This window comes from Salmo salar, chromosome ssa19 (genome assembly GCF_905237065.1).
Source record: "Salmo salar chromosome ssa19, Ssal_v3.1, whole genome shotgun sequence".
Classification (NCBI taxonomy): Eukaryota; Metazoa; Chordata; class Actinopteri; order Salmoniformes; family Salmonidae; genus Salmo; species Salmo salar.
This window is the reverse complement of record NC_059460.1, coordinates 26,000,598-26,027,321: the sequence shown is the minus strand read 5'-3', so window position 1 is coordinate 26,027,321 and position 26,724 is coordinate 26,000,598. Positions and strand designations below refer to the sequence as shown.

General features: G+C 43.2%; 1 protein-coding gene across 3 annotated transcripts in view; it reads right to left on the bottom strand.

Moving 5' to 3' along the window:
- LOC106578615 (receptor-type tyrosine-protein phosphatase N2) overlaps window positions 1-26,724 on the bottom strand; it is a 278,389-nt gene that overhangs the window by 148,958 nt on the left and 102,707 nt on the right. For all 3 annotated transcript variants that reach the window (XR_006760698.1, XM_014157619.2, XM_045702162.1), the window contains 6 exons: window positions 20,189-20,433; window positions 18,828-19,272; window positions 18,322-18,585; window positions 15,490-15,530; window positions 10,945-11,462; window positions 7,847-7,933 (listed from right to left, as the gene is read on the bottom strand). Coding sequence is in view for 2 of the 3 variants with exons in the window: in XM_014157619.2 (XP_014013094.2) it covers window positions 7,847-7,933; window positions 10,945-11,462; window positions 15,490-15,530; window positions 18,322-18,585; window positions 18,828-19,272; window positions 20,189-20,433 (1,600 nt within the window). In the remaining variant the exon portion in view is untranslated. The remainder of the gene's footprint in view (window positions 1-7,846; window positions 7,934-10,944; window positions 11,463-15,489; window positions 15,531-18,321; window positions 18,586-18,827; window positions 19,273-20,188; window positions 20,434-26,724) is intronic.

Genomic DNA, 26,724 nt, shown 5'->3' with positions numbered 1-26,724 from the left:
ATAAGTTATTCATGTTCTAGAGATGTCTACTGACGTTTCATGGGAATGTTGAGAAACCATTTGTGCCCCCCATAAAAAAAGTATTACAGATCACGTCTTGTTACCGAGCTAATTAAGGCCCTGATTGGTGAACCACTGATCCATTCACAGCTCTTTTTGTCTGTTGGCAAGGTTAGGGATATTCACACACACAGTGCTTTTAAGACACAGTGTTTAAAATTTACATGATTACATTGTGCATGCTCAATTATTTAGCAATCGTTACTCAATATGTCCTCACCTGGGATTTGAACTCACAACCTCTTGGTTCACGGCAGTCCGATCGTCATGCTACGACCATGTCCGTGTAAGGAATATTCTCCTAACCCTCTGGACACAGGAATGTTCTTGCAACATTCTCATGAAACATGTCTAGAACATTAAAATCTTATATTCTGAGAACATGGCAACCATGTTCTGTGCACGTTCGGTGGAACGTTGATGGAATATTCTCTTAACTCTCAGAAAACTGGACGCATGAATGTTCTTGCAACGTCCCATAACATGTCTACTTCACCTGACTTCTGTTTGCTTTGTCAAATGTTAATATTTTCACAATCTGTCCCACATTCTTCCTGGTGCCCATGGTCTGCCAGGAATCTACGTAGATGCATCTCAAATGAAACAGTTGTGTTTTTCATCCTAAAATAATTGTCGAAATAGACTCTGGGAAAAAACAGTACTTCATGGTGATTGAGTTGGATAAGTTATCTATCAAAACTCTGCTGGTGTTCTGTGTAACTGAATGGGGTTTATAAGCTCAGTGCTCATATTAGCTCAGTTGAGGGAAGTGTGTTTGTGTTTGTTTATGCACGTGTTCGTCCGCATGTCTGCGTGTACACGTGTTCGCGCTTGTGCATACATTGGTGTGTGTGTCAAATCAAATGTTATTTGTCACATGCGCCGAATACAACAGGTGTAGACCTTACAGTGAAATGCTTACTTACAAGTCCAACAATGCAGTTAAGGAAATATCTAAATAAGCTAACATTTTAAAAAAGGAACACAATGAAATAAAAATAACGAGGCTATATACAGGGGTATGGGGGTACAGTCAATGTATGGGGGTACAGGTTAGTCGTGTGTGTGTGTGTGTGTGTGTGTGTGTGTGTGTGTGTGTGTGTGTGTGTGTGTGTGTGTGTGTGTGTGTGTGTGTGTGTGTGTGTGTGTGTGTGTTTGGGTGGGTCCATCAGTTCACCAGGTTCAGTTCAGTTCAGCGTACCTCAGTGTCTGAGGAGGCCACTCCCCCTAGTGTATATGTTCAGCAAACCATTTACGTCATCTCTGTAGAGCAAAGAACATCAGAATAGGCAAAGTAAAGTGCTGTTTTTATACTTTTTACATAACAGTATCCAATGTAGAAACTTAAATCCATCCAAAACAAGCACCCCGAAGCTAAACCACCTCATTTGTATTATGATAATCTTTTCATATGGCTCGTATTCTCTCCTCTATGGAGTATCTCTTTTCACCTCATTCAATCTCATGCCGTACACATACAGAGAGAGAAGCTTGAAATTGTGCACTACGTAGGCAATAGGGTTCCATTTAGGACGTAACTGTGGTGTCAGTGTGTTCTGACCCTCACTAGCAGCCAGAGTTGGCTCACATCGAGACGGGTGCTTTCATAGTCTCACCTGCTGAGCATTCTGGAGAGAAACACAATGAGCTCCGGCTCACATCACAGGCAAACAGACGCCCATCATTACTCAATAAATATGCTTCTAACACAGCGCATTTAGTCCAAAAGGAGGGAAAAACAGTGCAGACAAAGGATACATTAGCAGGCATCTATATCTCTGTATATCGGTCTCCTGGAACAGAATAGATAGGAGCTAGCTATCATCTCGGTGTGGTATAATAGAGCCAGTCTGGACAGAGATGCACGACTCAACCTCATAAAACCTCGGCACACACAATGCAGCCAGCCATGTCAATGACTCCCCTTTAGAGAGCAAAATTATTAATTTGGAACTGTTTCTAAAATCAAGAGTATTGCAAAAATATAAATGCAAGATGTAAAGTGTCCCATGTTTCATGAGCTGAAATAAAAGATCCCAGAAATGTTCCATATGCAAAAAAAGCTTATTTCTCTCAAATTGTGAGCAAAAATGTGTTTCCATCCCTGTTAGTGAGCATTTCTCCTTTGCCAAGATAATCCATCCACCTGACAGGTGTGGCATATCAAGAAGCTGGTTAAACAGCTTGATCATTACACAGGTGCACCTTGTGCTGGGGACAATAAAAGGCCACTCTAAAATGTGCAGTTTTGTCACATAACACAATGCCAAAGATGTATCAAGTTATGAAGGAGCATGCAATTGGAATGGAATGGTGACTGCAGGAATGTCCACCAGATCACATCCACAGACCACGTGTAACCACACCAGCCCAGGACTTCCACATCCAGCTTCTTCACCTGCGGGATCATCTGAGACCAGCCACCCTGACAGCTGATGAATACTGAGTATTTCTGTCTGTAATAAAGCCCTTTTGTGGAGAAAAACTCATACTAACTGGCTGGGCTTGGCTCCCGAGTGGGTGGGCCTATGCCCTCCCTGGCCCACCCATGGCTGCGCCCCTGCCCAGTCATGTGAAATCCACAGATTAGGGCTTAATGAATGCATTTCAATTGACTGATTTCCTTACATGAACTGTAACTCTAAAATAATTGAAATTGTTGCATGTTGCGTTTATATTTTTGTTCAGTATATACATATATATATATATATATATATATATATATATATATATATATATATATATATATATATATATATACATATATATATATACATATATATACATATATATATATACATACATATACATATACATATATATATATCTGAATGAAAGAAATAATCTTATTAAATACTTTTTTCTTTACATAGTTGAATGTGCTGACAACAAAATCACACAAAAATAATCAATGGAAATCCAATTTATCAACCCATGGAGGTCTGGATTTGGAGTCACACTCAAAATGAAAGTGGAAAACCACACTATAGGCTGATACAACTTTGATGTAATGTCCTTAAAACAAGTCAAAATGAGGCTCAGTAGTGTGTGTGGCCTCCACGTGCCTGTATGACCTCCCTACAACGCCTGGGCATGCTCCTGATGAGGTGGCGGATGGTCTCCTGAGGGATCTCCTCCCAGACCTGGACTAAAGCATCCGCCAACTCCTGGACAGTCTGTGGTGCAACGTGGCGTTGGTGGATGGAGCGAGACATGATGTCCCAGATGTGCTCAATTGGATTCAGGTCTGGGGAACGGGCGGGCCAGTCCATAGCATCAATGTCTTCCTCTTGCAGGACCTGCTGACACACCCCAGCAACATTGTCTTGCTTGCAAGCATTGTCTTGCATTAGGAGGAACCCAGGGCCAACCGCACCGGCATATGGTCTCACAAGGGGTCTGAGGATCTCATATTGGTACCTAATGGCGGTCAGGCTACCTCTAGCGAGCACATTGAGGGCTATGCGGACCCCCAAAGAAATGCCACCCCACACCATGACTGACCCACCGCCAAACCGGTCATGCTGGAGGATATTGCAGGCAGCAGAACGTTCTCCACGGCGTCTCCAGACTGTCACGTCTGTCACATGTGCTCAGTGTGAACCTGCTTTCATCTGTGAAGAGCACAGGGCGCCAGTGGCGAATTTGCCAATCTTGGTGCTCTCTGGCAAATGCCAAACGTCCTGCACGGTGTTGGGCTGTAAGCACAACCCCCACCTGTGGACGTCGGGCCCTCATACCACCCTCATGGAGTCTGTTTCTGACCGTTTGAGCAGACACATGCACATTTGTGGCCTGCTGGAGGTCATTTTGCAGAGCTCTGGCAGTGCTTCTCCTGCTCCTCCTTGCACAAAGGCGGGGGTAGCGGTCCTGCTGCTGGGTTGTTGCCCTCCTACGGCCTCCTCCACGTCTCCTGATGTACTGGCCTGTCTCCTGGTAGCGCCTCCATGCTCTGGACACTACGCTGACAGACACAGCAAACCTTCTTGCCACAGCTCGCATTGATGTGCCATCCTGGATGAGCTGCACTACCTGAGCCACTTGTGTGGGTTGTTGACTCCGTCTCATGCTACCACTAGAGTGAAAGCACCGCCAGCATTCAAAAGTGACCAAAACATCAGCCAGGAAGCATAGGAACTAAGAAGTGGTCTGTGGTCCCCACCTGCAGAACCACTCCTTTATTGGGGGTGTCTTGCTAATTGCCTATAATTTCCACCTGTTGTCTATTCCATTTGCACAACAGCATGTGACATTTATTGTCAATCAGTGTTGCTTACTAAGTGGACAGTTTGATTTCACAGAAGTGTGATTGACTTGGAGTTACATTGTGTTGTTTAAGTGTTCCCTTTATTTTTTTGAGCAGTGTATATAACGTAAGCCATTAAGCAACCTCTTTTGTCCAAAGCGACTTACATTTCGTTCATTTCATTTTTATACGGGTGGCCCCAGCGGGTCCTTGGCAATGCAAGTGCCATGTTCTACTGAGACACACAGGACCACAATGTAGATAATGTCATCTTCAATTCACAAATAATGGTACTTAGCACCTGAATAGCAGTAGGCATTTATAGAAACAAGGCATACTGTTTGCGTCTCTGGCATCTTTCATATGATACTGTTCTGTGAGAAGTAACCAGACTTGCTTTCTCCTGGAGTAGAGGCTTGAAAGGCTTATCAGACTCAGTTCGTACATGTCTTCACTGCCTCGTATGGCCTGGTTCCAGCAGCACAGAACTACCATGAGAAACTAGCTGGGTTCAAGTATAGTTCACCTAGTCAATAATACATTAACACTGCTATCTCTCTCCAGCGGGATTCTGTTTGAGTGAGTGTGTGTGCGCGCATGTGTGTGAGTGCAGGTGTCCGTGTGTTTATGCGTGTGTGCATGCGTGTGTGTGTGTGTGCATGCTTATGTACTTGCGCATGTGAACGTATGTGTTTCTCATGTGTTTTCACAACAAAGACCATATTATTAAGAACCATGACTGTTTTTTAAATGTGTTTAGAGGCATCAACAACAATAAGGCAGTGATGTGGCAGGGAAGCACAGCTGAGAGCTGCCCGGTGACACGAGCCTACCGGACGAGCTAAATTACTTCTATGCTCGCTTCGAAGAAAATAACACTGAAACATGCATGAGAGCACCAGCTGTACCGGAAGACTGTGTGATCATGCTCTCCGCAGCCGATGTGAGTAAGAACTTTAGACAGGTCAACATTCACCAGGGCCAGACGTGTATTGCGTGCATGCGCCGACCAACTAGCAAGTGTCTTCACTGACATTTTCAACCTCTCTCTGTCCGAGTCTGTAATACCAACATGTTTTAAGCAGACCACCATAGTGCCTGTGCCCAAGAACACTAAGGTAACCTGCCTAAATGACTACAGACCCGTAGCACTCAAGTCTGTAGCCATGAAGTGCTTTGAAAGGCTGGTACTGGCTCACATTAACACCATCATCCCAGAAACACTAGACCCACTCCAATTTGCATACCGCCCCAACAGATCCACAGATGATGCAGTCTCTACTGCACTCCACACTGCCCTTTCCCACCTGAACAGAAGGAACACCTATGTGAGAATGCTATTCATTGACTACAGCTCAGCATTCAACACCATAGTGCCCTCAAAGCGCATCAATAAGCTAAGGACCCTGGGACTAAACACCTCCCTCTGCAACTGGATCCTGGACTTCCTGACCGGCCGCCCCCAGGTGGTAAGGGTAGGTAACAACACATCGCTGATCCTCAACACAGGGGCCCCTCAGGGGTGCGTGCTCTGCCCCATCCTGCACTCCCTGTTCACGCATGACTGCACGGCTAGGCACGACTCCAACACCATCATTAAGTTTGCCGATGACACAACAGTGGCAGGCCTGATCACTGACAACGATGAGACAGCCTATAGGGAGGAGGTCAGAGACCTGGCCGGGTGGTGCCACGACAACAACCTCTCCCCCAACGTGATCAAGACAAAGGAGATGATTGTGGACTACAGGAAAAAGAGGGCCGAGCATGCCTCCATTCTCATCGACGGGGCTGTAGTGGAGCAGGTTGAGAGCTTCAAGTTCCTTGGTGTCCACATCGCCAACAAACTATGGTCCAAGGGACACCATGACAGTTGTGAAGCGGGCACGACAAAACCTATTCTCCCTCAGGAGACTGAAAAGATTTGGCATGGTTCCTCAGATCCTCAAAAGGTTGTACAGCTGCACCATCGAGAGCATCCTGACTGGTTGCATCACTGCCTCGTATGGCAAGTGCTCAGCCTCCGACCGCAAGGCACTACAGAGGGTAGTGCGAACAGCCCAGTACATCACTGGGGCCAAGCTTCCTGCCATTCAGGACCTTTATACGAGGCGGTGTCAGAGGAAGGCCCTGATAATTGTCAAAGACTCCAGCCACCCTAGTCATAGACTGTTCTGTCTGCTACCACACGGCAAGCGGTACCAGAGCGCCAAATCTAGGTCCAAGAGGCTTCTAAACAGCTTCTACCCCAAGCCATAAGACTCCTGAACATCTAGTCAAATGGCTACCCAGACAATTCACATTGCCCCCCCTCCCTCCCCACACCACTGCCACTCTATGTTGTCATCTATGCATAGTCACTTTAGTTAACTCTACCTACATGTACATACTACCTCAACTAACCGGTGCCCCCGCACATTGACTCTGTACCGGCACCCCCTGTATATATTGTTATTTTTTTACTGCTCCTCTTTAATTGCTTATTTTTTTAAACTGCACTGTGGGTTAGGGGCTTGTAAGTTAGCATTTCACTGTAAGGTCTACACCTGTTGTATTCAGCGCAAGTGACTAATACAATTTGATTTGATTTGATGTGAATCCAACAGAATCCAATCCAGAATATGACCTGATCAAATGTAGCGCAATATATAGGGAATAGGCTTCCGTTTGGGAAGCATCCTATACAGTATGTGGAGGTAATTAGAGCTGATTTCTCTTTCCAGAGGAACACAAACACACAGAGGTCAGAATAAGTAAAAACGTCTACACACTCTGCTACTACACTGCAGGGGCAGCTTCACACACTGCTTCCTGTTTCTGGAGTCCTGGACAAACTTTATTCGGTTCCCTGAGCTTACATTGGAGTTTTTTTTTTTTTTTACAAAAAAACATCTTCCTCTTCCGAATTTTAAATGGTCTTTTATTTTAGACCAGGGGTGTCAAACTTAATTCCCAGAGGGCCGTGTGTCTGCTGCTTTTCTGCAGTTGCTACATCCATTTTAGGACTTTAAAGTAAGGATATATAGCCATTGATTCTAGAAGAATATAAGTTATAAATGCCTCATGAGCTTAGTGAATCTCTCTTACCCCACCTGAAACCAAAATATAAGCTTGTTTTACTCCAATGGATGTAATGTAAACGAAGTAACTGTAAACAAACACAGCTTCAAAACATCGTTTGAACTATCATTTCGATTTCATAGATGGTCAGCCCTTTCATCCATAGCTCCTTCTATGAATTTCAGAGTGGTTATATTTATCCAGCCCCATCCTCAAGCTGTTCATCAAAACAGTGGCTTGGTTTTCACGTTGTTATTGTTTAAAATGCAGATTGCCTCTTTAAGACCTAGACAACCAGATGAGGGGAGTTTCTACCCAATCAATGACCTTCATTGATCAATCAAGTACAAAGGAGGAGTTTGACACCGCTGGTTTGAAGGTTATGTCGACAATACTTTCCAGTCCCACTTTTCGACAACAATAAAAACACAAAGTGTGTGTGCATTAGTGCATGTGTCCCGTGTGTCCTGTAATACATACGAGAGGTGGAGAATGTTGGCCACCTGGAGGTTGATCCTCCGACCCACATGTTCCATCAGGTCCAAGCCCTGGTCAGAGGTGAGGGAGCTGGGGGGAGGGCAGACAGAGAGAAGGCACGGTATCAGACACAAAGCTCCTTTATATTACAACCAACCAGTCACAGAACCGGCAACAACCAGCCCTATTGGCATATCTGGGTTTCCACACGTCACTGACATGTACATAAATTAACAAGACACACACAACCAAGCTCGCATACATACACAATGTATAGATGTGCGCACACACACACACATTATAGATGTGCATGCATGCAAGCACACAAATGCAAGCACACACAAACCGCCTTGCACCAGTGGAATAGGGATCAGGTGCCTCTTCTGGCTTGGTAAATAACCTGCATTTTCCAGCAATGAGACAAGCAGTAAGGTGCAAATGGAACCCGCGTGAGGTGTAATGACTGTATCATATAGGCGTGCTTCACTCTCTCACACTCTCTCTTACACACACACACACTCGCACACACACTCACACACACACACACACACTATTTAATCTATTTTCATCTAAAAAAAACTCTCTGGTCCTTGCCAAGGATGAGCATACCCATAACATGGTGCAGCCCCCTCCATGCTTGAAAATATGAAGAGTGGTACTCAGTGATGGGTTGTGTTGGATTTGCCAAAACATAACGCTTGTATTCAGGACAAAAAGTTCATTTTGTACAGGCTTCCTTCTTTTCACTCTGCCATTTAGGTTAGTATTGTGGAGTAACTACAATATTGATGATCTATCTTCAGTTTTCTTCTATCACAGCCATTAAACTCTGTAAGTGTTTTAAAATCACCATTGGCCTCATGGTGAAATCCCTGAGAGGTGTCCTTCCTCTCCGGCAACTGAGTAAGGAAGGGCACCTGTATCTTTGCAGTGACTGGGTGTATTGATACACCATCCAAAATGTAATTAAATGTTATATATTTTTTATTTAACTAGGCAAGTCAGTTAAGAACAAATTCTTATTTATAATGACAGCCTAGGAACAGTGGGTTAACTGCCTTGTTCAGGGCAGAATAGCATATTTTTACCTTGTCAGCTCAGGGATTCAATCTAGCAACCTTGCAGTTACTGGCTCAACACTCTAACCACTAGGCTACCTGCCGCCCCAGCTAATAACTGCACCATACTCAAAGGGATATTCAAAGTCTGTTTATAAAAAAATTATAATATCTACCAATAGATATCTTCTTTGTGAACCATTGGAAAACCTCCATGGTCTTTTGGTTGAATCTCTGCTTGAAATTCACTGGTCGACTGAGGGACCTTACAGATAATTGTATTTGTGGGGTACAATGATGGGGTAGACATTTAAAAAGAATTTTAAACACCATTGTTGCACACAGAGCGAGCACATGCAACTTATTATGTGACTTGTTAAGCACATTTGTACTCCTGAACTTATTTAGGCTTGCCATAACAAAAGGGTTGAATAGACATTTTAGCTTTCCATTTTCAATCATTTGTAAACATTTCTAAAAACATAATTCCACTTTGACATTATGTGGTATTGTGTGTAGGCCAGTGACACAAAATCTCAATTTAATCCATTTTAAATGCAGGCTGTAACAACAAAATCTAGAAAAAGTCAGGGGTGTGAATACTTTCTGAAGGCACAGTACAGTATGTAGGCTGCACAACATAGCGTTTCAATTTTGCGTAATCTGTGTACACAATTCGAATTTTTCTTGCTTTTTGGGGGGTCATTTGTCATATGGTTTGCCTTTAAAGGATTAAAGGACTCTTGTAATACTAAGATAATATTGGGCTAAAAATGACCATACCAACCAATAACAATACACAAAATTGTAAATCTAAACTGGTTTGCATCCTCAGATAGTTTACTGTCCTGTTTACACATAATTGTAACATCCTCTAATAACGTATTACATCCATCTCCATGAGGCGCTTGATTTACTCTACCTTTAAGAAAGTGAAGTTCTCTTTTTCTGTTTTGAGAGCTTTTGAAAGTTAAAGATTCAACCGAGTGATTCCAGACACGTTCGGCTCCCTCTGCGGCGATTCTAATAACTGGAGAGCTCTAGGAGTGACTTGGTTGTTGATGCTAGCACTTTTTCTCTTGGTTCTCTCTCTCCTCTTCCCCCCCATCTCATCCCCATCCTTCCTCCCATCCCCCCACCACAATGTCAGGAGCTGTCAGATAAGCAAGTTAGCCTGGCCCCACTACGGGTGGGGAAGGAGATGGGTATAACAACTGCACAATCATCAGGTCTGCAGCAAACTCTGGAGACCACAGTAGGCAGGTTCCTGCTTGCTACAGCAGCATCGGGCTGGGGATTCAGGAAGAGGGGGAGGAGAAGAAGGAAGAGAGAGAGAGAAGTGTGTCTGGAAGGTGAACTGTTCCTCTTGTCTCCCCTGACTGTGTGTGTGTGTGTCCCCTGACTGTGTGTGTGTGTGTCCGTGGGTGTGGGCGCACGCAGTGGGGTGTCTGAGATGTGGCCCATCAAGCCCGGATGGCCGGTGGCGAGCGCCCCTCCCCAAGAAAGCGAGAGGCGTGCTGTTGAACAGGTAAAGGACAGCACACTGACACTCTCCCTGATAATGCCAGAAAGGGATTTGAGAAAGTGCCACAGGCGAAACACAGTCGATAGAAACCTATCTTGCGGTGTGAGGCTGAGCCGAGTGGAGACCGACTCTGGTGCCCTTTGCTGACAACATATCATCAAGAACACTGTAATACAGTGCGGTAATACCCACACACCGAAGGACTAATCATCACAGCTATTGTGACCAAGTGCACCACCAAGGATATCAAGTGATCATTCTCTATAAAAAGAAAATGTTTGTATATGTCTGCGTTGTTTTGAAAGATGTATGCTTTTTCAACAGTAGCATGAATTTAGGCAACAAAGATTGCTTCCGGCCTATTTTAACCAGAGTTTGCCCAACAATAAAAAATGATGAGGTGAAGAGAAAATAGGAAACACATGGAGCTGGAGATAACTGCTCATTGTGAAGTTAAAGTATAAATACATACATTATGTTTGGTAAATAGCAGCAAGTATAATCTTCACCATACTCACTCTGTGTCTGTAATGATGTAGCCAAAGTCGCCGAGGTGGTTTTTCCCTCGATGTGACTTTGAGTAAGCTTTGACCCCCATATGCACCACCACCTCCTCCTCCTCCTCCTCCTGGAGTCGCATATCCTGTTTCTGTGGTTCTGCTAGGAGATTCTTCTTCTGTGGTTTATCTGCCAGGAGGTCTGTCTCAGCCTCAAGAGGAGGAGGAGCTTTGGTACCGTGGATCCACCTCTCCACCTCAGAGTCTACCATGGATTCAGAAGCCTGGACCTCCATCGGTTGGTCTGGAGATCTATCCTCTCCTCCTATGGCCATGTTCCTCTCCTCCCAGGGGCGTGATACAGGCACCTGGCCCTGTGTGGTCCTGCTTCTCACATTCTCCAGACCCACTGTTCTCTGGCCCTCAATAGAGGGGCTGCCTGCTGCCCCAGCACCATCAACCTCCATCTGGGCATCTGGCTCATCACTGAAGGGGTCCATATTGAGATACTCCAACAGCTTACTGACGAAGCCTGGGTCCTGTGGTAGGATATGGCAACCATAGACATAGAATCACTTCTAAAATGGCCACCGGCCCATGAATTTCAGACCCATTGACTTGAACGGGAAAAACCGTTCTAGTGATTCTATTTCTATGATAGCAACACAGGGATTAGACACTGGTGCTCTAACACTGCACTGTAAAACTGTAAAGTATTAAAACAACATGATTGTGTAATGAAACCATAAAAAGTAGTGCACCTAAGCTGATATCTGGTGTTTGGAGGGTGTTGGAATGTAAGTGTTTTAATACTCAGATTGTGTTTTAAACAGAAATGTAGTACTCTGAAACACCCAAAGTGGTACTTCAACCTGAATATTGGTGTTTTGAGAGTGCTGTGAAAACACTTTTTGGGGTTTCAGTGCATGTAAAAGGCAGAATCAACAAACTGTATTTCTAAACCATCGATTTGTATGAGAAACACAAATGGTTTACAGCCCTATTGATTGATGATAAGGGCCTATGGAGAATATTTTTGGTGGAATTCCACCTTGTTTTTTTTATGCTTTATTTTAACAGATTAGAAACAGGAAGGGCAGTAAGATGGTACATTTCGTTGATATGTACCATATATACTAAGAAACAATTCTGGGTTACATTGAAATTGACAACAAAAGAAAACAACAAAAAAACAGTACCTTCGAAAAGTATTCAGATCCCTTGACTTTTTCCAGATTTGGTAAATTACAGCCTTATTCTAAAATGGATTAAATAAAACAATTTCCTCAGAAATCTACACCCAATAACCCATAATGACTAAGCAAAAACATTTTTTTGTAATTTTAGCAAATGTGTTAAAAACAAAAAACCGAAATTCCTTATTTACATAAGTATTCAGACCCTTTGCTATGAGACTCGAAATTGAGCTCAGGTGCATCCTGTTTCCATTGATCATCCTTGAGATGTTATTACAACTCGATTGGAGTCCACCTGTGGTAAATTCAATTAATTGGATATGATTTCGAAAAGGCACACAACTGTCTATATAAAGTTGACAGTGCATGTCAGAGCAAAAACCAAGCCATGAGGTCGAAGGAATTGTCAGTTGAGGTCCGAGACTAGATTGTGTCGAGGCACAGATCTGGTGAAGGGTACCAAAGCATTTCTGCAGCATTGAAGGTCCCCAAGAACACAGTGGCCTCCATCATTCTTAAATGGAAAAAGTTTGGAACCACCCAGACTCTTCCTAGAGCTGGCCGCCCCCAGCCAAACTAAGCAATCGAGGGAGAAGGGCCTCGGTCAGGGAGGTGACCAAGAACCCGATGGTCACTCTGACAGAGTTCTAGAGTTCCTCTATGGAGATGGGAGAAGCTTCCAGAAGGATAACCACCTCTGCAGCACTCCACCAATTAGTCCTTTATGGTAGAGTTGCCAGATGGAAGCCACTCCTCAGAAAAGGCACATGACAGCCCACTTGGAGTTTGCCAAAATGCACCTAAATAGTCTCTGACCATGAGAAACAAGATTGAACTCTTTGGCCTGAATGCCAAGTGTCACGTCTGGAGGAAACCTGGGACCATCCCTACAGTGACGCATGGTGGTGGTAGCATCATGCTGTGTGGATGTTTTTCAGTGGCAGGGACTGGGAGACTAGTCAGGATCGAGGGAAAGATGAACGGAGCAAAGTACAGAGAGACCCTTGATGAAAACCTGCTCCAGAGTGCTCAGGACCTCAGGCTGGGGCTAAGGTTCACCTTCCAACAGGACAATGACCCTAATGACCCCCACTCAAGTCTCTGAATGTCCTTGAGTGGCCCAACAAGAGCCCGGACTTGAACCTGATCAAACATCATTGGAGAGACCTGAAAATAGCTGTGCAGCGACGCTCCCCATCCAACCTGACAGAGCTTGAAAGGATTCCGCACAGAAGAATGGGAGAAAATACCCAAATTCAGGTGTGCCAAGCTTGTAGCGTCATAACCAGGAAGGCTCTAGGTTGTAATCGATGCCAAAGGTGCTTCAACAAAGTACTGAGTAAAGGGTCTGAACACTTATGTAAATGTGATATTTATTTTTTGGTTTTTATATAAATTGTCAAAAAATTCAAAAAAACAGTTTTTGCTTTGTCATTATGGGCTATTATGTGTAGATTGATAAGGGGAAAAAAACAATTTCATCCATTTTAGAATAAGTCTGTAACCTAACAAAATGTGGACAAGGTGAAGGGGTCTGAATACTTTCCAAAGGCACTGTATACAAGTCGTGCAGAGCCCGTGGTCTAGCGGTAACCCACCCAATTTAGACAGGTCATCCGTCTCCCCAGCAGGGTTAGATTCCCGCTCTAATCCTTAAATCTTTTTCTCCCACCTATCTGAATACACTCTGTCATTTCATAACTGTGTCAAAATACACCCAAAATATATTAGAAAAAATGTATGCAAGTTGTTTCAGTTTCATATCACCAAAATAATGTAAATCCAACTTAATATGTTGCTCAAAATGTAAGTATCTTTCATTAGGATAACTAAAGAGACAAAGTGATTGAACTCATTGGAAGTCTTTGGTTGTAATCTCTTTGCATTTCCTAGTTTGCCACATGACTGTTTTTTGAGGATTGTGGGTAATTCACAATTTCTTGACTTTATGATTCTTTCACAAATGTTGTATAAATGTTTGAAGAAAGAATACTAAGCTTGTTGTGCTATGAGGTGTAATGGATCATGATGAACGGATATGAAAACCGTCAGGCAAATTGACCTTCAATGTGGACAGCAGCCATTCCCACATTCATGATTACAGTATCAGTGGAAAATGCAGTCCTCAATTCCAGCAGATTACCTGCCAGTTACTGCTGGTGGTTTGAACCCTGTGCTTGACATTGCCTGCCAAAATGGTATATAATATCAAATCAAACATGTAAAACAATGTTAAACATTAAGACACTTCAGATAAAGGGATATACTTCTGCACTAGACAGGATTCATAACATCATAATGGTGTTTAGAAGAGTTAGAGCACGTCAAACTCATTCCATGGAGGACTGAGTGTCTGTGGGTTTTTGCTCCGCCCTTGTACTTGACTGATGAATTAAGGTCACTAATTAGTAAAGAACTCTCCTCACCTGGTTGTCTAGGGCTTAATTGAAAATAAATAACTAAAACCTGCAGACACTTGGCACTCCATGGAATGAGTTTGACACCCCGGCTTTATAGAGAGGAAACGAACTGACACCTTTAGAGAAGGCATCTAATTCTGCACTAAACAGGACCTGAAAAAACAAAAATAGTGTTTTCAACCTTTTCTTTTAGTGCTTGCCGTCCCTGGCGACATGTTGCACAACACTTGATTTCGCGGTGTTACAACTCACCATGTAATGTTTCAGAACATCTCAGGATGATGTGTTTCAATACTCCAGCCAAGTTAAGTTTCCGTCTCCTTCAAGTTGGTTGAAGCTCAGTTGCCACTAGTTTTGGTGTTACAAAGCACTTCATTTTAACAGTGTGCTCTATATTTTACTGCAAAGGTTTTGCTTTATAAGAAGAGTGAACCTATTTTTAAATTGAAGGGTTTTGTTCCATGAGAAAATCATGTGTTTCCATGAAGGCTGAGGGTTTAAAGAAGTAATTCAATGAAAGTTCAACATGAACACTTTCTTTTCCTTCCCTTTCCTTCCTTTTAGACATCATTCTGTTCAACAGATAAACTGGTTTCAAAATGCTGACTGAAATGTCACTTATTTCAATGATTTGTATCAGTACTGGTATACTACTGTTTCTAAAAAGTTTAAAGAAGGGTTATTTTAAAGTTACGCAAGCAAATATTTAATATGAAACAGGACAGAAAACAAGTTTTACAAACCTTAAACATCTGCAGACTGATATTTTTATAAGAATCTCTTTGAAATCATAGTGAACAGGTTGATATTCCTTCAGCTAAAAGTGGTAATTCAGTTGAAAGTGGTAATTTACCTTCAAATGTCTTTCATTCGAGTTTTATATAGTCCTTTCATCAATGAGTGGCAATTGAATGAGAGTTTGCTAAAAATATGATGTGAATTAGGCCTACCTTGTCGTCTGGCTCAGAGTCTGCATCCTCCATTGGTTGCCCTGTAAAAATCAGAATGTGTGAGGGGAAAACATTCACAAGATAAAATACAAATTCCCATTGTTTTCCACAAAACAGTCTACAATTAAACTTGCTAAAGTAAAGGCTTTACGGCTAATAACCAAACAATCTAAAACTTTTTCACACAGGTTTTACTTTATTCACCCTGGTGATAAATACAAGTGTACATTAATGTCTGTCTATAATCTCTTGTGGACAGTCTACGTAACATAAATGGTACTGTATCTTAACATCTGTCGACAATTTTTCCAGTGAGTTGGTTTTTAGCCACTGGTCATTTGTTCGAATCACCATTTAGCAGGCGTCCACATCTTTCGAATTTTGGAAGGGGAAGGGACATTTGGCTCACAGACTTGACTGGAACTTGCAGAGAGAGGGGAGTGGAGCAACCATCCTGCTTCAGCTCCTCGTTCTAGTCTCTCCCCCAGAACCAAATTGAATAGTTGGTGCGAGATTTTCATTCTGGATTGCCTTGGTTAATCGGACCATGACTTGTGAAATATGTGCTGTGATATACACACCAAGACAGTCGTGAAAAGGGCACGGCAAAACCTATTCCCCCTCCAGGAGACTGAAAACATTTGGCATGGGTCCTCAGATCCTCAAAAGGTTCTACAGCTGCTACATCGAGAGCATCTTGACGGGCTGCATCACTGCCTGGTACGGCAACTGCTCAGCCTCTGACCACAAGACACTACAGAGGGTAGAGCGTACGGCCCAGTACTTCATTGGGGCTAAACTGCCTGCCATCCAGGACCTCTACACCAGGCAGTGTCAGAGGAAGGCCCTACAAATTGTCAAAGACTCCAGCTACAGAACCAGATTGCACCCTAGTCATAGACTGTTCTCTCTGCTACCGCACGGCAAGCGGTACCGGAGTGCCAAGTCTAGGACCAAACGGCTTCTCAACCCCCAAGCCAAACCCCCTCTTTTACGCTGCTGCTACTCTCTGTTTATCATCTATGCATAGTCACTTTAACTATACCTACATGTTGAATATTACCTCAATTAGCCTGACTAAACGGTGCCCCCGCACATTGACTCTGTACCGGTACTACCTGTATATAGTCTCGCTACTGTTATCTTGACTGTCCATGGGAGGGGTGCGTCACTTGAGTGGGTTGAGTCACTGACGTGGTCTTCCTGTCTGGGTTGGCGCCCCCCCTTGGGTTGTGCCATGGCGGAGATTGTTGTGGGCTATACTCGGGCCTTGTCTTAGGACGGTAAGTTGGTGGTTGGAGACATCCCTCTAGTGGTGTGGGGGCTGTGCTTTGGCAAAGTGTGTGGGGTTATATCCTGCCTGTTTGGCCCTGTCCGGGGGTATCATCGGATGGGGCCACAGTGTCTTCTGATCCCTCCTGTCTCAGCCTCCAGTATTTATGCTGCAGTAGTTTATGTGTCGGGGGGCTAGGGTCAGTCTGTTACATCTGGAGTATTTCTCTTGTCTTATCCGGTGTCCTGTGTGAATTTAAATATGCTCTCTCTAATTCTCTCTTTCTCTCTTTCTGTCTTTCTCTTGGAGGACCTGAGCCCTAGGACCATGCCTCAGGACTACCTGGTATGATGACTCCTTGCTGTCCCCAGTCCACCTGGCCGTGCTGCTGCTCCAGTTTCAACTGTTCTGCCTGCGGCTATGGAACCCTGACCTGTTCACTGGACGTGCTTGTTGCTCCCTCGACAACTACTATGATTATTATTATTTGACCATGCTGGTCATTTATGAACATTTTAACATCTTGACCATGTTCTGTTATAATATCCACCCTGCACAGCCAGAAGAGGACTGGCCACCCCTCATAGCCTGGTTCCTCTCTAGGTTTCTTCCTAGGTTTTTGGCCTTTCTAGGGAGTTTTTCCTAGGGAGTTTTTCCTAGCCACCGTGCTTCTTTCACATGCATTGCTTGCTGTTTGGGGTTTTAGGCTGGGTTTCTGTACAGCACTTTGAGATATCAGCTGATGTACGAAGGGCTATATAAATAAATTTGATTTGATTTGATTTTACTGTAGTTTTTTATTTATTTACTTATCTAATACCTATTTTTTTACTTAAAAATTGCACTGTTGGTTAGGGCTTGTAAGTAAGCATTTCACTGTAAGGTTGTTGTATTCGGCGCATGTGACAAATAAACTTTGATTTGATTTGATATACATTGAGTGTACAAAGCATTAAGGACACCTGGTCTTTCCATGACATAGGTGAATCCAGGTGAAAGCTATGATCCCTTATAGATGTCACTTGTTAAATCCACTTCAGTCAGTGTAGATGAAGGGGAGGCTTCTCAACATGTTAAAGGAGGGTTTTTAAGCCTTGAGACAGGGTGAATGGGCGAGACAAAATATTTAAGTGCCTTTGAATAGGATATGGTAGTAGGTGCCAAACGCACCGGTTTGTGTCAAGAACTGCAACGCTGCTGGGTTTTTCACGCTCAACAGTTTCCTGTGTGTCAAGAATGGTCTACCACCCAATGACATCCAAACAACTTGACACAACTGTGGGAAGCATTGGAGTCAACATGGGCCAGCATCCCTGTGGAATGCTTTTGACACCTTGTAGAGTCCATGCCACGATGAATTGAGGCTATTCTGAGGGCAAAAGGGTGCAGTGCAACTCAATATTAGGAAAGTGTCCTTAATGTTTCCACACTCAGTGTATATTGCATATAAGTGAAGTGCGGTATGTCTTGTGATGTATTATTATAATGTGTGTACCCCAGGAATGTTGGCAAGCAAATTTCCCTATGGGGCAGGAAAGTATTAATTAATTAATTCATACCTTGAAGCCTTGCATCTTGCCCCAACATGTCGTCTTGGTCCTCCTCATCCTGGTCCTTGGAAGGTAAGGGCTCTCTCTTCATCTGCCTGTCCCGTATGGGTGTCATGACCCTGGGCTTAGCTCTGGCCCCGGGCCCCTCCCCATCCACCACATGCAGGGCCTCAGAGATGATGTCTGCCAGCTGGTTCTGGTCTTTACCCATCAAACCATCCATGTTCACTCTCTGCCTCCCCAGCTGGTTGACCACGTTCTGGATGAACCGTTCTAAGGGAGAGGGTAGAAAGGAGGAACACAGAGAAAGGTTCATGTGAGATCCACTATAACTGTCCAGTAGCTTTGATATTCACAGAAGCACGACTGCCTCGAAATGAATAAAATATCATACAATACATCTTTGAAATTCTCTTTTTTGTGTGTGTGTGGAGCCACTACAAATTAATCTGAAGTCCACAGAAGCACACATGACAGTGCAAACACAAATTATTGTGGAAAAAAGAAGACCTTACCATCCACTGTACTGAGCTGTTCCTTGGGCACCTGATAGTTGGAAGCAGCCTTGAAGAGAAGCCTGTCTATGTTGGGCCTTGGAGGTTTGGAGCCACTGTCGCCAAGTCGTGTCTGGGGTTCCACCTGATCACCAGAGCGTACAGGGCTGACATAGTTGACATAGTGGAGCTTCCCCTTGGGTCCCACCACTGATCCCACCACTGCCCCTTGTACTGGGCGGCTCTGGGTGTGTGCTGCCCCAGCCAGGTAGCGCTCCAGCTGGGCAGTCAACCCCTTGGCACTTCCCCTGGCACTCCCAGGCTCCTGGCTGGAGTAGGCTGTCTCCACTGGGGGTCTCCAGCTACCCACGGCCCCCTGTGTGAAGACCTTACCCCCCTGGGGTGGCTCTGCAGACTGTAGACTATAGAATGTAGACTTTCCCTTCTTGGGCTGGAAGTCTTCATTCTGTAACACAACCATGTTTATCAACTGCCCTTGAAAATTGCATATGGAAATTCTAAAGGAAATAGTGTCACTCAAAAGCCATTTTGTGCATTTTCAGAACAGATTTTCAAAACACATCTCCCCCATCAAACAGAGCACCACTAGCTTCTCATAAACCAACCTAGAAACTACTGAATTAAAGCAGTAGATTCAAAAGAAATATGACAAGCATTAACGTAGATACATTGACACAATTAACACACGGATAAGGTGTTAGACCCCTAGGCTCTGGAAATCAGTGTGTATGCAATCTTCCTACTTTGTGTTGTTCTGTCCCCAGAGATAATGTGATTCTCCCTAGCTTGGTAGTATTGGGAGACCCTAATGGCATTAACCCAGCAGGATGGGCCTCCGCTGTTCATGCTAACCATGTTTGTCATGCTCTATCCCACAATGCAACAAAGAACCCTGCCTCGTTATGAAGGAGGGTCCTGAGCTCCTCAACTCTGGACACCATCATCGCTACGGTAATATGTGAATGGGAAGTAGCCAGGCAGCTTTCGGGTTGGCTGGGTTGGGGGCAACCCCTGGGGTTCTGCCATGAATATGGTGATGAGATATATATATATATATAGTCAAGAAGTGATGGGACCCCCTTTCTAAATGGGCATCATACATTCTCAGCAGGATTGTAAAGAGGAGAAACAGGAAATGAAAGCAGTGCAGAGACAACATAGCTAACTCCTGCCAAGATGGTTTCTTCCTCTTACTCATTAGGACAGAAAGAAGATGAAAACATGGGGCCCCAAAAAAGGACATGGAGCCCCTGGTTTACCAAGGCCGGGGCCTCTCTCTCCACGGTCCCCTATAGCTACGACACACAGGTGGTTTGGAACCATTCCCCTGCCATGGAATGGCTTCTCTATCGGGACATTACCTTAGTGAGGGGGCCCTCTCGCTGGGGCCCCTGGCGAGCAGTGCCAATAGACTGGGGAAGGAGACCAAGCTCTTGCAGGTACTTCTGGATGCCAAGCTCTCCCTTTCCAGTCTTGAGCTTCCTGGCTCCACCATAGAGGGTCAGGGAGGCAGAAGGGGGTTCCGGCCTTAGGATTGGAACCTTGCGTATCTTGGAAAGCTCTCTGGAGATCACCTGCTGGGTGGTAGCATCCTGCCATGTCAACCCTAGAGAGATGGAGTCGAGTGAATTGATGTTAAACCATGGTCATATTCATTAGTGCACACATAGCAAAACATTTTTCAATGGTAAAAACGAAAATGAGAGTTTCCTATTGGACAAGTCCCTCCTTGTTTCTATCTGTTTTCTTCCATTTTGTGTCTAGAATATACAACCCAAGTTACCACTCTGTTTGTACAAGAATACCAACATACATTCTCCCGTGTTGATCCACAGCAAACTAAAAGAGAGTGATAAATCAACACTGCGGAGTCTGTGGACCCATAGACACACCGGAACAGTGTTAAATTAACACACTGCTTAGTGTAAAGCCTTATTCAAATATTTCCCAGAGTGCCTTGCCTTTCGAGTAAATTGTAGAGTTACCACCCATGACACCATGGACTTCACCAAGTGAGATCCTAAACAAATATGTTTTCATAATTTATGCATTTTTATAACACAATACCATATGTATTTCATAAGGCCTTATTTTGAAGGCATAGTTTTACCTTGATACAAGTGCAGGAAACTCATACACGTCACTTTGAACTAAAACCACGCCCATCATTATATTTCCCAGCATGCTCTATTGCAGGTAGATTTTTAGAATTGTTTGTTATAATATCTATGTTTGTGCATGTACATTGATTGATTAATTAATTAATTAATTAATTGAGTCCCAAGGAGATGGTTTGTAGGTGGTTAGTAGATGGTTTGTAGATGGTTCGTAGATGTTCAGTAGACGTCAACATTTCAACTAACTATCCACTAACCCTAACTCTAGCCCAAACCTTATCCTAACCTTAACTCTTACCCTAACCCTTATTTTAAACGTAACCGTAACATTAGCAAGCATTTGCTTATCAACAGATTGTTGATAGTATGACCATCTGTAGATCATCTATATGGGACTAACCAAATAAAGTGTGACCCTAGCATCTTACAGTTTGATGTTCAAGGTTGGCCTTGTGTGCCTCATTATAAAAGTAAACACTAAACAATTATATTGGAAAACATTGAGAACCTGAGTCCGCAACAAAACAGACGGTCATGCAATCAGTGAACACTGTAGCGGGGACTTATCTGGCGGTGGCCTCTCATGAATTCTGATTGCAGTGAACCTGAGGAAAAGCAAAGCGATACATGGCACCCTCGCAGCAAGTCAACAAGCCCTGTGAGAATGTCACACTGCAGCCAAATGCAACGCCAACATCTCCACTAATTGCCAACACATACTCAGAATGCAAGGCTCCCGGGCAGGGGCACAACATAGCGCTGCCAAGGCCAGATGGAGCTACCCGGGCAAGAAGAGACCCAAAACAACATAGCCGCCTGGCCTCATTCCCAAAGAGCCGACAGGGACGGCTGCATTCCACTGCAGAAAAGCCCACAAAAATACCCCCGATAATATAATAATGCAGTGCAGTATCCATCTGCATGGGTCAGACATGGAACACAGTTTTACTGTTATTCTAATAGCATTGACAAAGTTAAAGGACAATTACACAACTTTTCAACCTCATATTCATTATCTCTAGCACAATACCAGTGTCTAGGTATGTGAAAACGGTGCATTTCTATGATCTGTGGTTAAAAAGATAAGAATGGTCCGAAAAAACGCTTCTCTGTGATTTTCAAAACCTGCAAAGTGTTTCTAGCCAGAGGAAGGGTGTTTTCTTGCTCTCAACATTACCACGAATCTTATAGTATTTTAAAATCACTGTTTTTAAAATCTTTTAACTTTTGATGTCATCAGGTAGAACTTTTTAACTTTATATGTTTTTCTACACAACGTAGAAATGTGCTGTTTTCACATACAGTATAAAGACAATGGTATTGTGTTGTAGATAACGAAAATGAAGGTGAAAAGTGGTGGACTTGCCCTTTTAGATAATGAGAAGACTCGTTATTGGAATGTATGGGTCTTATCCATAGACCATAAAATCCATGATATTTCGCAACTATTTCAGACATTCTCTCCTAAAAAATTAGCCTTCGTAGAGGTCCTATTTCTGAGAGACAAAGAGACTAATGGAATTTGTGAATGATGGACAGGTAGAGGAGTGCAATAGGCTAGCAACCAGCCAGGACAGGAATGTTTAACCAAAAGTGTCTAAATACAATATGACTTCATTAGCCTGGCCTGTCATCCATAACACGACTGGTATGTTATAATGCTCATCTCTATTCATGACCACTAGATGAGGTTTTGGAACAATGTCGATCTGCCACTGATGTATCCCATGATACCCCTGACTAGACGGTGGAGCGTATAGTGTCGAGGGATGTGGAAAGTAATCCGACCGTCAACCCCATCACAACACATACAAATCTAATCAAATTGTATTTATCACAGTGAAATGTTTACTTACAAGCTCTTTCCCAATGATGCAGCGTTAAATAAGAAAATAATATAAAAACAAATGAAAAATAAAACACACAGGAATGAAGCTATATACAAAGAGAACCATAACCATTGCAATGTGCAGGGATATGTGGTGATTGAGGTAGATGTTTACGTATAGGCAGGGGTAAAGTGACTAGTCAACAGGATATATAATACTAAAAGTCAAAAGAAGTAGCTGCTGTGGCAATAATCTGGGCTTTCCTTAGACAGCGCCTGGTATAAAGGTACTTCTCCCACTTTTTCTCCTGCCCCGCTACAAAGTTTCCCCTTGCAGGCAGTCACTGAGTCCGAGGTGCTAAAGGAACTCCTTGAACTTAACCTCCAAAAAACATCTGGGTCAGATGGTTTAGACCCTTTCATCTTTAAGGTTGCTGCCACTATTATCGCTAAGCCTATCTCCAACCTTTTTAACCTGTCTCTCCTTTCTGGGGAGGTTCCCAGTGCTTGGAAGGCAGCCATGGTTCGTCCTTTATATAAAGGGGGAGATAAACCTGATCCTAACTGTTATAGGCCTATTTCTATTTTGCCCGGTTTATCAAAAGTGTTGGAAAAACTTGTCAATAATCAACTGACTGGATTTCTTGATGTCTATAGTATCCTCTCGGGTATGCAATCTGGTTTCCGTTCAGGTTATGGATGTATCACTGCAACCTTAAAGGTCCTCAATGATGTCACCATTTCACTTGATTCTAAACAATATTGCGCTGCTATTTTTATTGACTTGGCCAAAGCTTTTGATACGGTAGACCATTCCATTCTTGTGGGCCGGCTAAGGAGTATTGGTGTCTCTGAGGGATCATTGGGCTGGTTTGCTAACTACTTCTCTCAAAGAGTGCAGTGTATAAAGTCAGAAAATCTGCTGTCTCAGCCACTGACTGTCACCAAGGGAGTACCCCAAGGCTCGATCCTAGGACCCACACTCTTCTCAATTTACATCAACAACATAGCTCAGGCAGTAGGAATCTCTCTCATCCATTTATATGCTGATGATACAGCCTTATATTCAGCTGGCCTCTCCCCGGATTTTGTGTTAAATGCTCTACAACAAAGCTTTCTTAGTGTCCAACAAGCTTTCTCTACCCTTAACCTTGTTCTGACACCTCCAAAACAAAGGTCATGTGGTTTGGAAAGAAGAATGCCCCTCCTCCCACAGGTGTTATTACTACCTCTGAGAGTTTAGAGCTTGAGGTAGTCACCTCATACAAGTACTTGGGAGTATAGCTAGATAGTGCACTGTCCTTGTCTCAGCACATATCAAAGCTGCAGGCTAAAGTTAAATCTAGACTTGGTTTCTTCTATTGTAATTGCTTCTCTCCTCTTTCACCCCAGCTGCCAAACTAAGCCAATGCTTCTTGTCAGCTCGTATCCCCGAGCTGACAAGGTACAAATCTGTCGTTCTGCCCCTGAACAAGGCAGTTAACCCACTGTTCCTAGGCCGTCATTGAAAATAAGAATTTGTTCTTAACTGACTTGCCTAGTTAAATAAAGGTAAAAAAAAAAGAAATAGGACACATCACTGCACTCTATACTCCTCTGTAAACTGGTCACCTGTTGCAAGACCCACTGGTTGATGCTTATTTATAAAACCCTCTTAGGCCTCACTCCCCCCTATCTGAGATATCTACTGCAGCCCTCATCCTCCACATACAACACCCGTTCTGCCAGTCACATTCTGTTAAAGGTCCCCAAAGCACACACATCCCTGTGTCGCTTGTCTTTTCAGTTCGCTGCAGCTAGCGACTGGAACAAGCTGCAACAAACACTGAAACTGGACAGTTTTATCTCAATCTCTTCATTCAAAGACTCAATCATGGATACTCTTACTGACAGTTGTGGCTGCTTTGTGTGATATATTGTTGTCTCTACCTTCTTGCCCTTTGTGCTGTTGTCTGTGCACAGTAATGTTTGTACCATGTTTTGTGCTGCTACCATGTTGTGTTGCTACCATGTTGTTGTTATGTTGTGTTGCAACCATGCTGTGTTGCACCCATGCTGTGTTGTCATGTGTTGCTGGCTTGCTATGTTGTTGTCTTTAGGTCTCGCTTTATGTAGTGTTGTCTCTCTTGTGATGTGTGTTTTGTCCTATATTTATATTGTATTTATGTTTTATTTTTAATCCCAAGCTCCCGTCCCCCAGGAGGCCGTCATTGTAAATAAGAATTTGTTCTTAACTGACTTGCCTAGTTAAATAAAGGTTAAATAAAATACAATAAATAAAAAGGTCCTGGATGGCAGGGAGCTCGGCCCCAGTGATGTACTGGGCCGTCTGCAACACACACTCTGTAGAGCTTTGCATACATTTTTGTTTTTCTAAATTAATTGCTGTTTTGTTGTTGTTTGAATCCCAGATTGCCCCTTTAAGTCTCAGTGGCAACAGCTGTGGTATTAAAAAACAAAAGTAAAGAAGTGTGATAGATTATTAAAAAATGTGTCCACCAACTGATGTTCAATTAATAATTCAACAAGTTTCAAACAAATTAATTGAGATAAGAGTTGAATAGAATAAAACAATTGTGCCAGAAGTTAATAAAAATGTATCCACTTCAATCATCTTTTACGGCATCTTATTTGATTTAATGTGCCACAACGAGACAGCTTTATTTTCCATACAGTTAAGTTCCATATAGCTTTTGTATTTTTGCTATAATGTTTGTACACAGAAAATTATCCAGTGTTAAATCAACACAGAACGTTAACACAATACCCTATGTTCCGTATTTCACAAGGTCTTATTTTAAGGTATAGTTTTACTCTACAGGGGTCTGGAACTCATACACATTACTATGAACCAAAACCACACCCATTATTATCATATTTCCCAGCACACTCTGTTGAAGGTAAGATTTTTTTTTAATTGTTTGTTTCAATATCTATGTTTGTGCATTGATTGATTAATCTTATGCTATGCAAATATAAATGACATACATTTTCTAAAATAATCCAACATGTTACTTGGATTTATTGCACCCATTACTAAAATGGTTGTTCTAGTTTGGATGCCAATATCTGAGTCTTCCCAACCTTGGCCATCATTCTTAATGCAGATTGCAGGTGATTAAAACTACAAAATGATTGATAACCCCACTCCACCTACATTCAAATTGGAATTACACAGCACTTTACAAGTCAGAACAATGTGACTACAGGCCTGATACAGCCTGTAAACAACAAATTTCAGGCCACTGCATTACTCTAGGACAACTTAGTTTAGATGCTGAAGGAGTCCGACAATGGCTTGCTACTTTGAAATCACAGATAGACAACACATTTTTTTTTATTTCACCAGGTATGCATACAGCATCATCATCATGAAGACTAAGATTCTTGTATGTGATTATGATATACCTCTACCATAGACCACTTAAACTAGTACAACACTTCCTCTCACGGGTGGCAAAAAATAACTACCTGAAAGCCACGCCCCTCCACTAAGCCATGCCTCTGATATAATTTCCCAGTGTGCAGTGTCTTTTCGAGTTACTACCCATGACTGTATTTGTTAGTGACAGAGAGATGCTTGTTTGATTCGTTCATGTTAAGTGCCTTCCCCAACTGCGTTTTTAGGTGGATGTCACATCTCACAAGTCTTTATTATGATGCTGGGTGTAACCTATGATGACTCAGTGCTTTCAACTTTGTGGCAACGGTTTGTGGAAAGCCCTTCGTGGTTCTGAAATGACAATGATCCCATGCACAAAGTTAAGTTCATATGGAAATGGTTTGTTGAGATTGGTGTGGAAGAACTTGACTGGCCTGAATAGAGCCCTAACCTTAACTCCATTGAACACCTTTGGGATGAATTGGAACACCGACTGCGAGCCAGGCCGAATTGCCCAACATCAGTGCCCGACCTCACTAATGTTCTTGAGGCTGAACGAAAGCAAGTGCC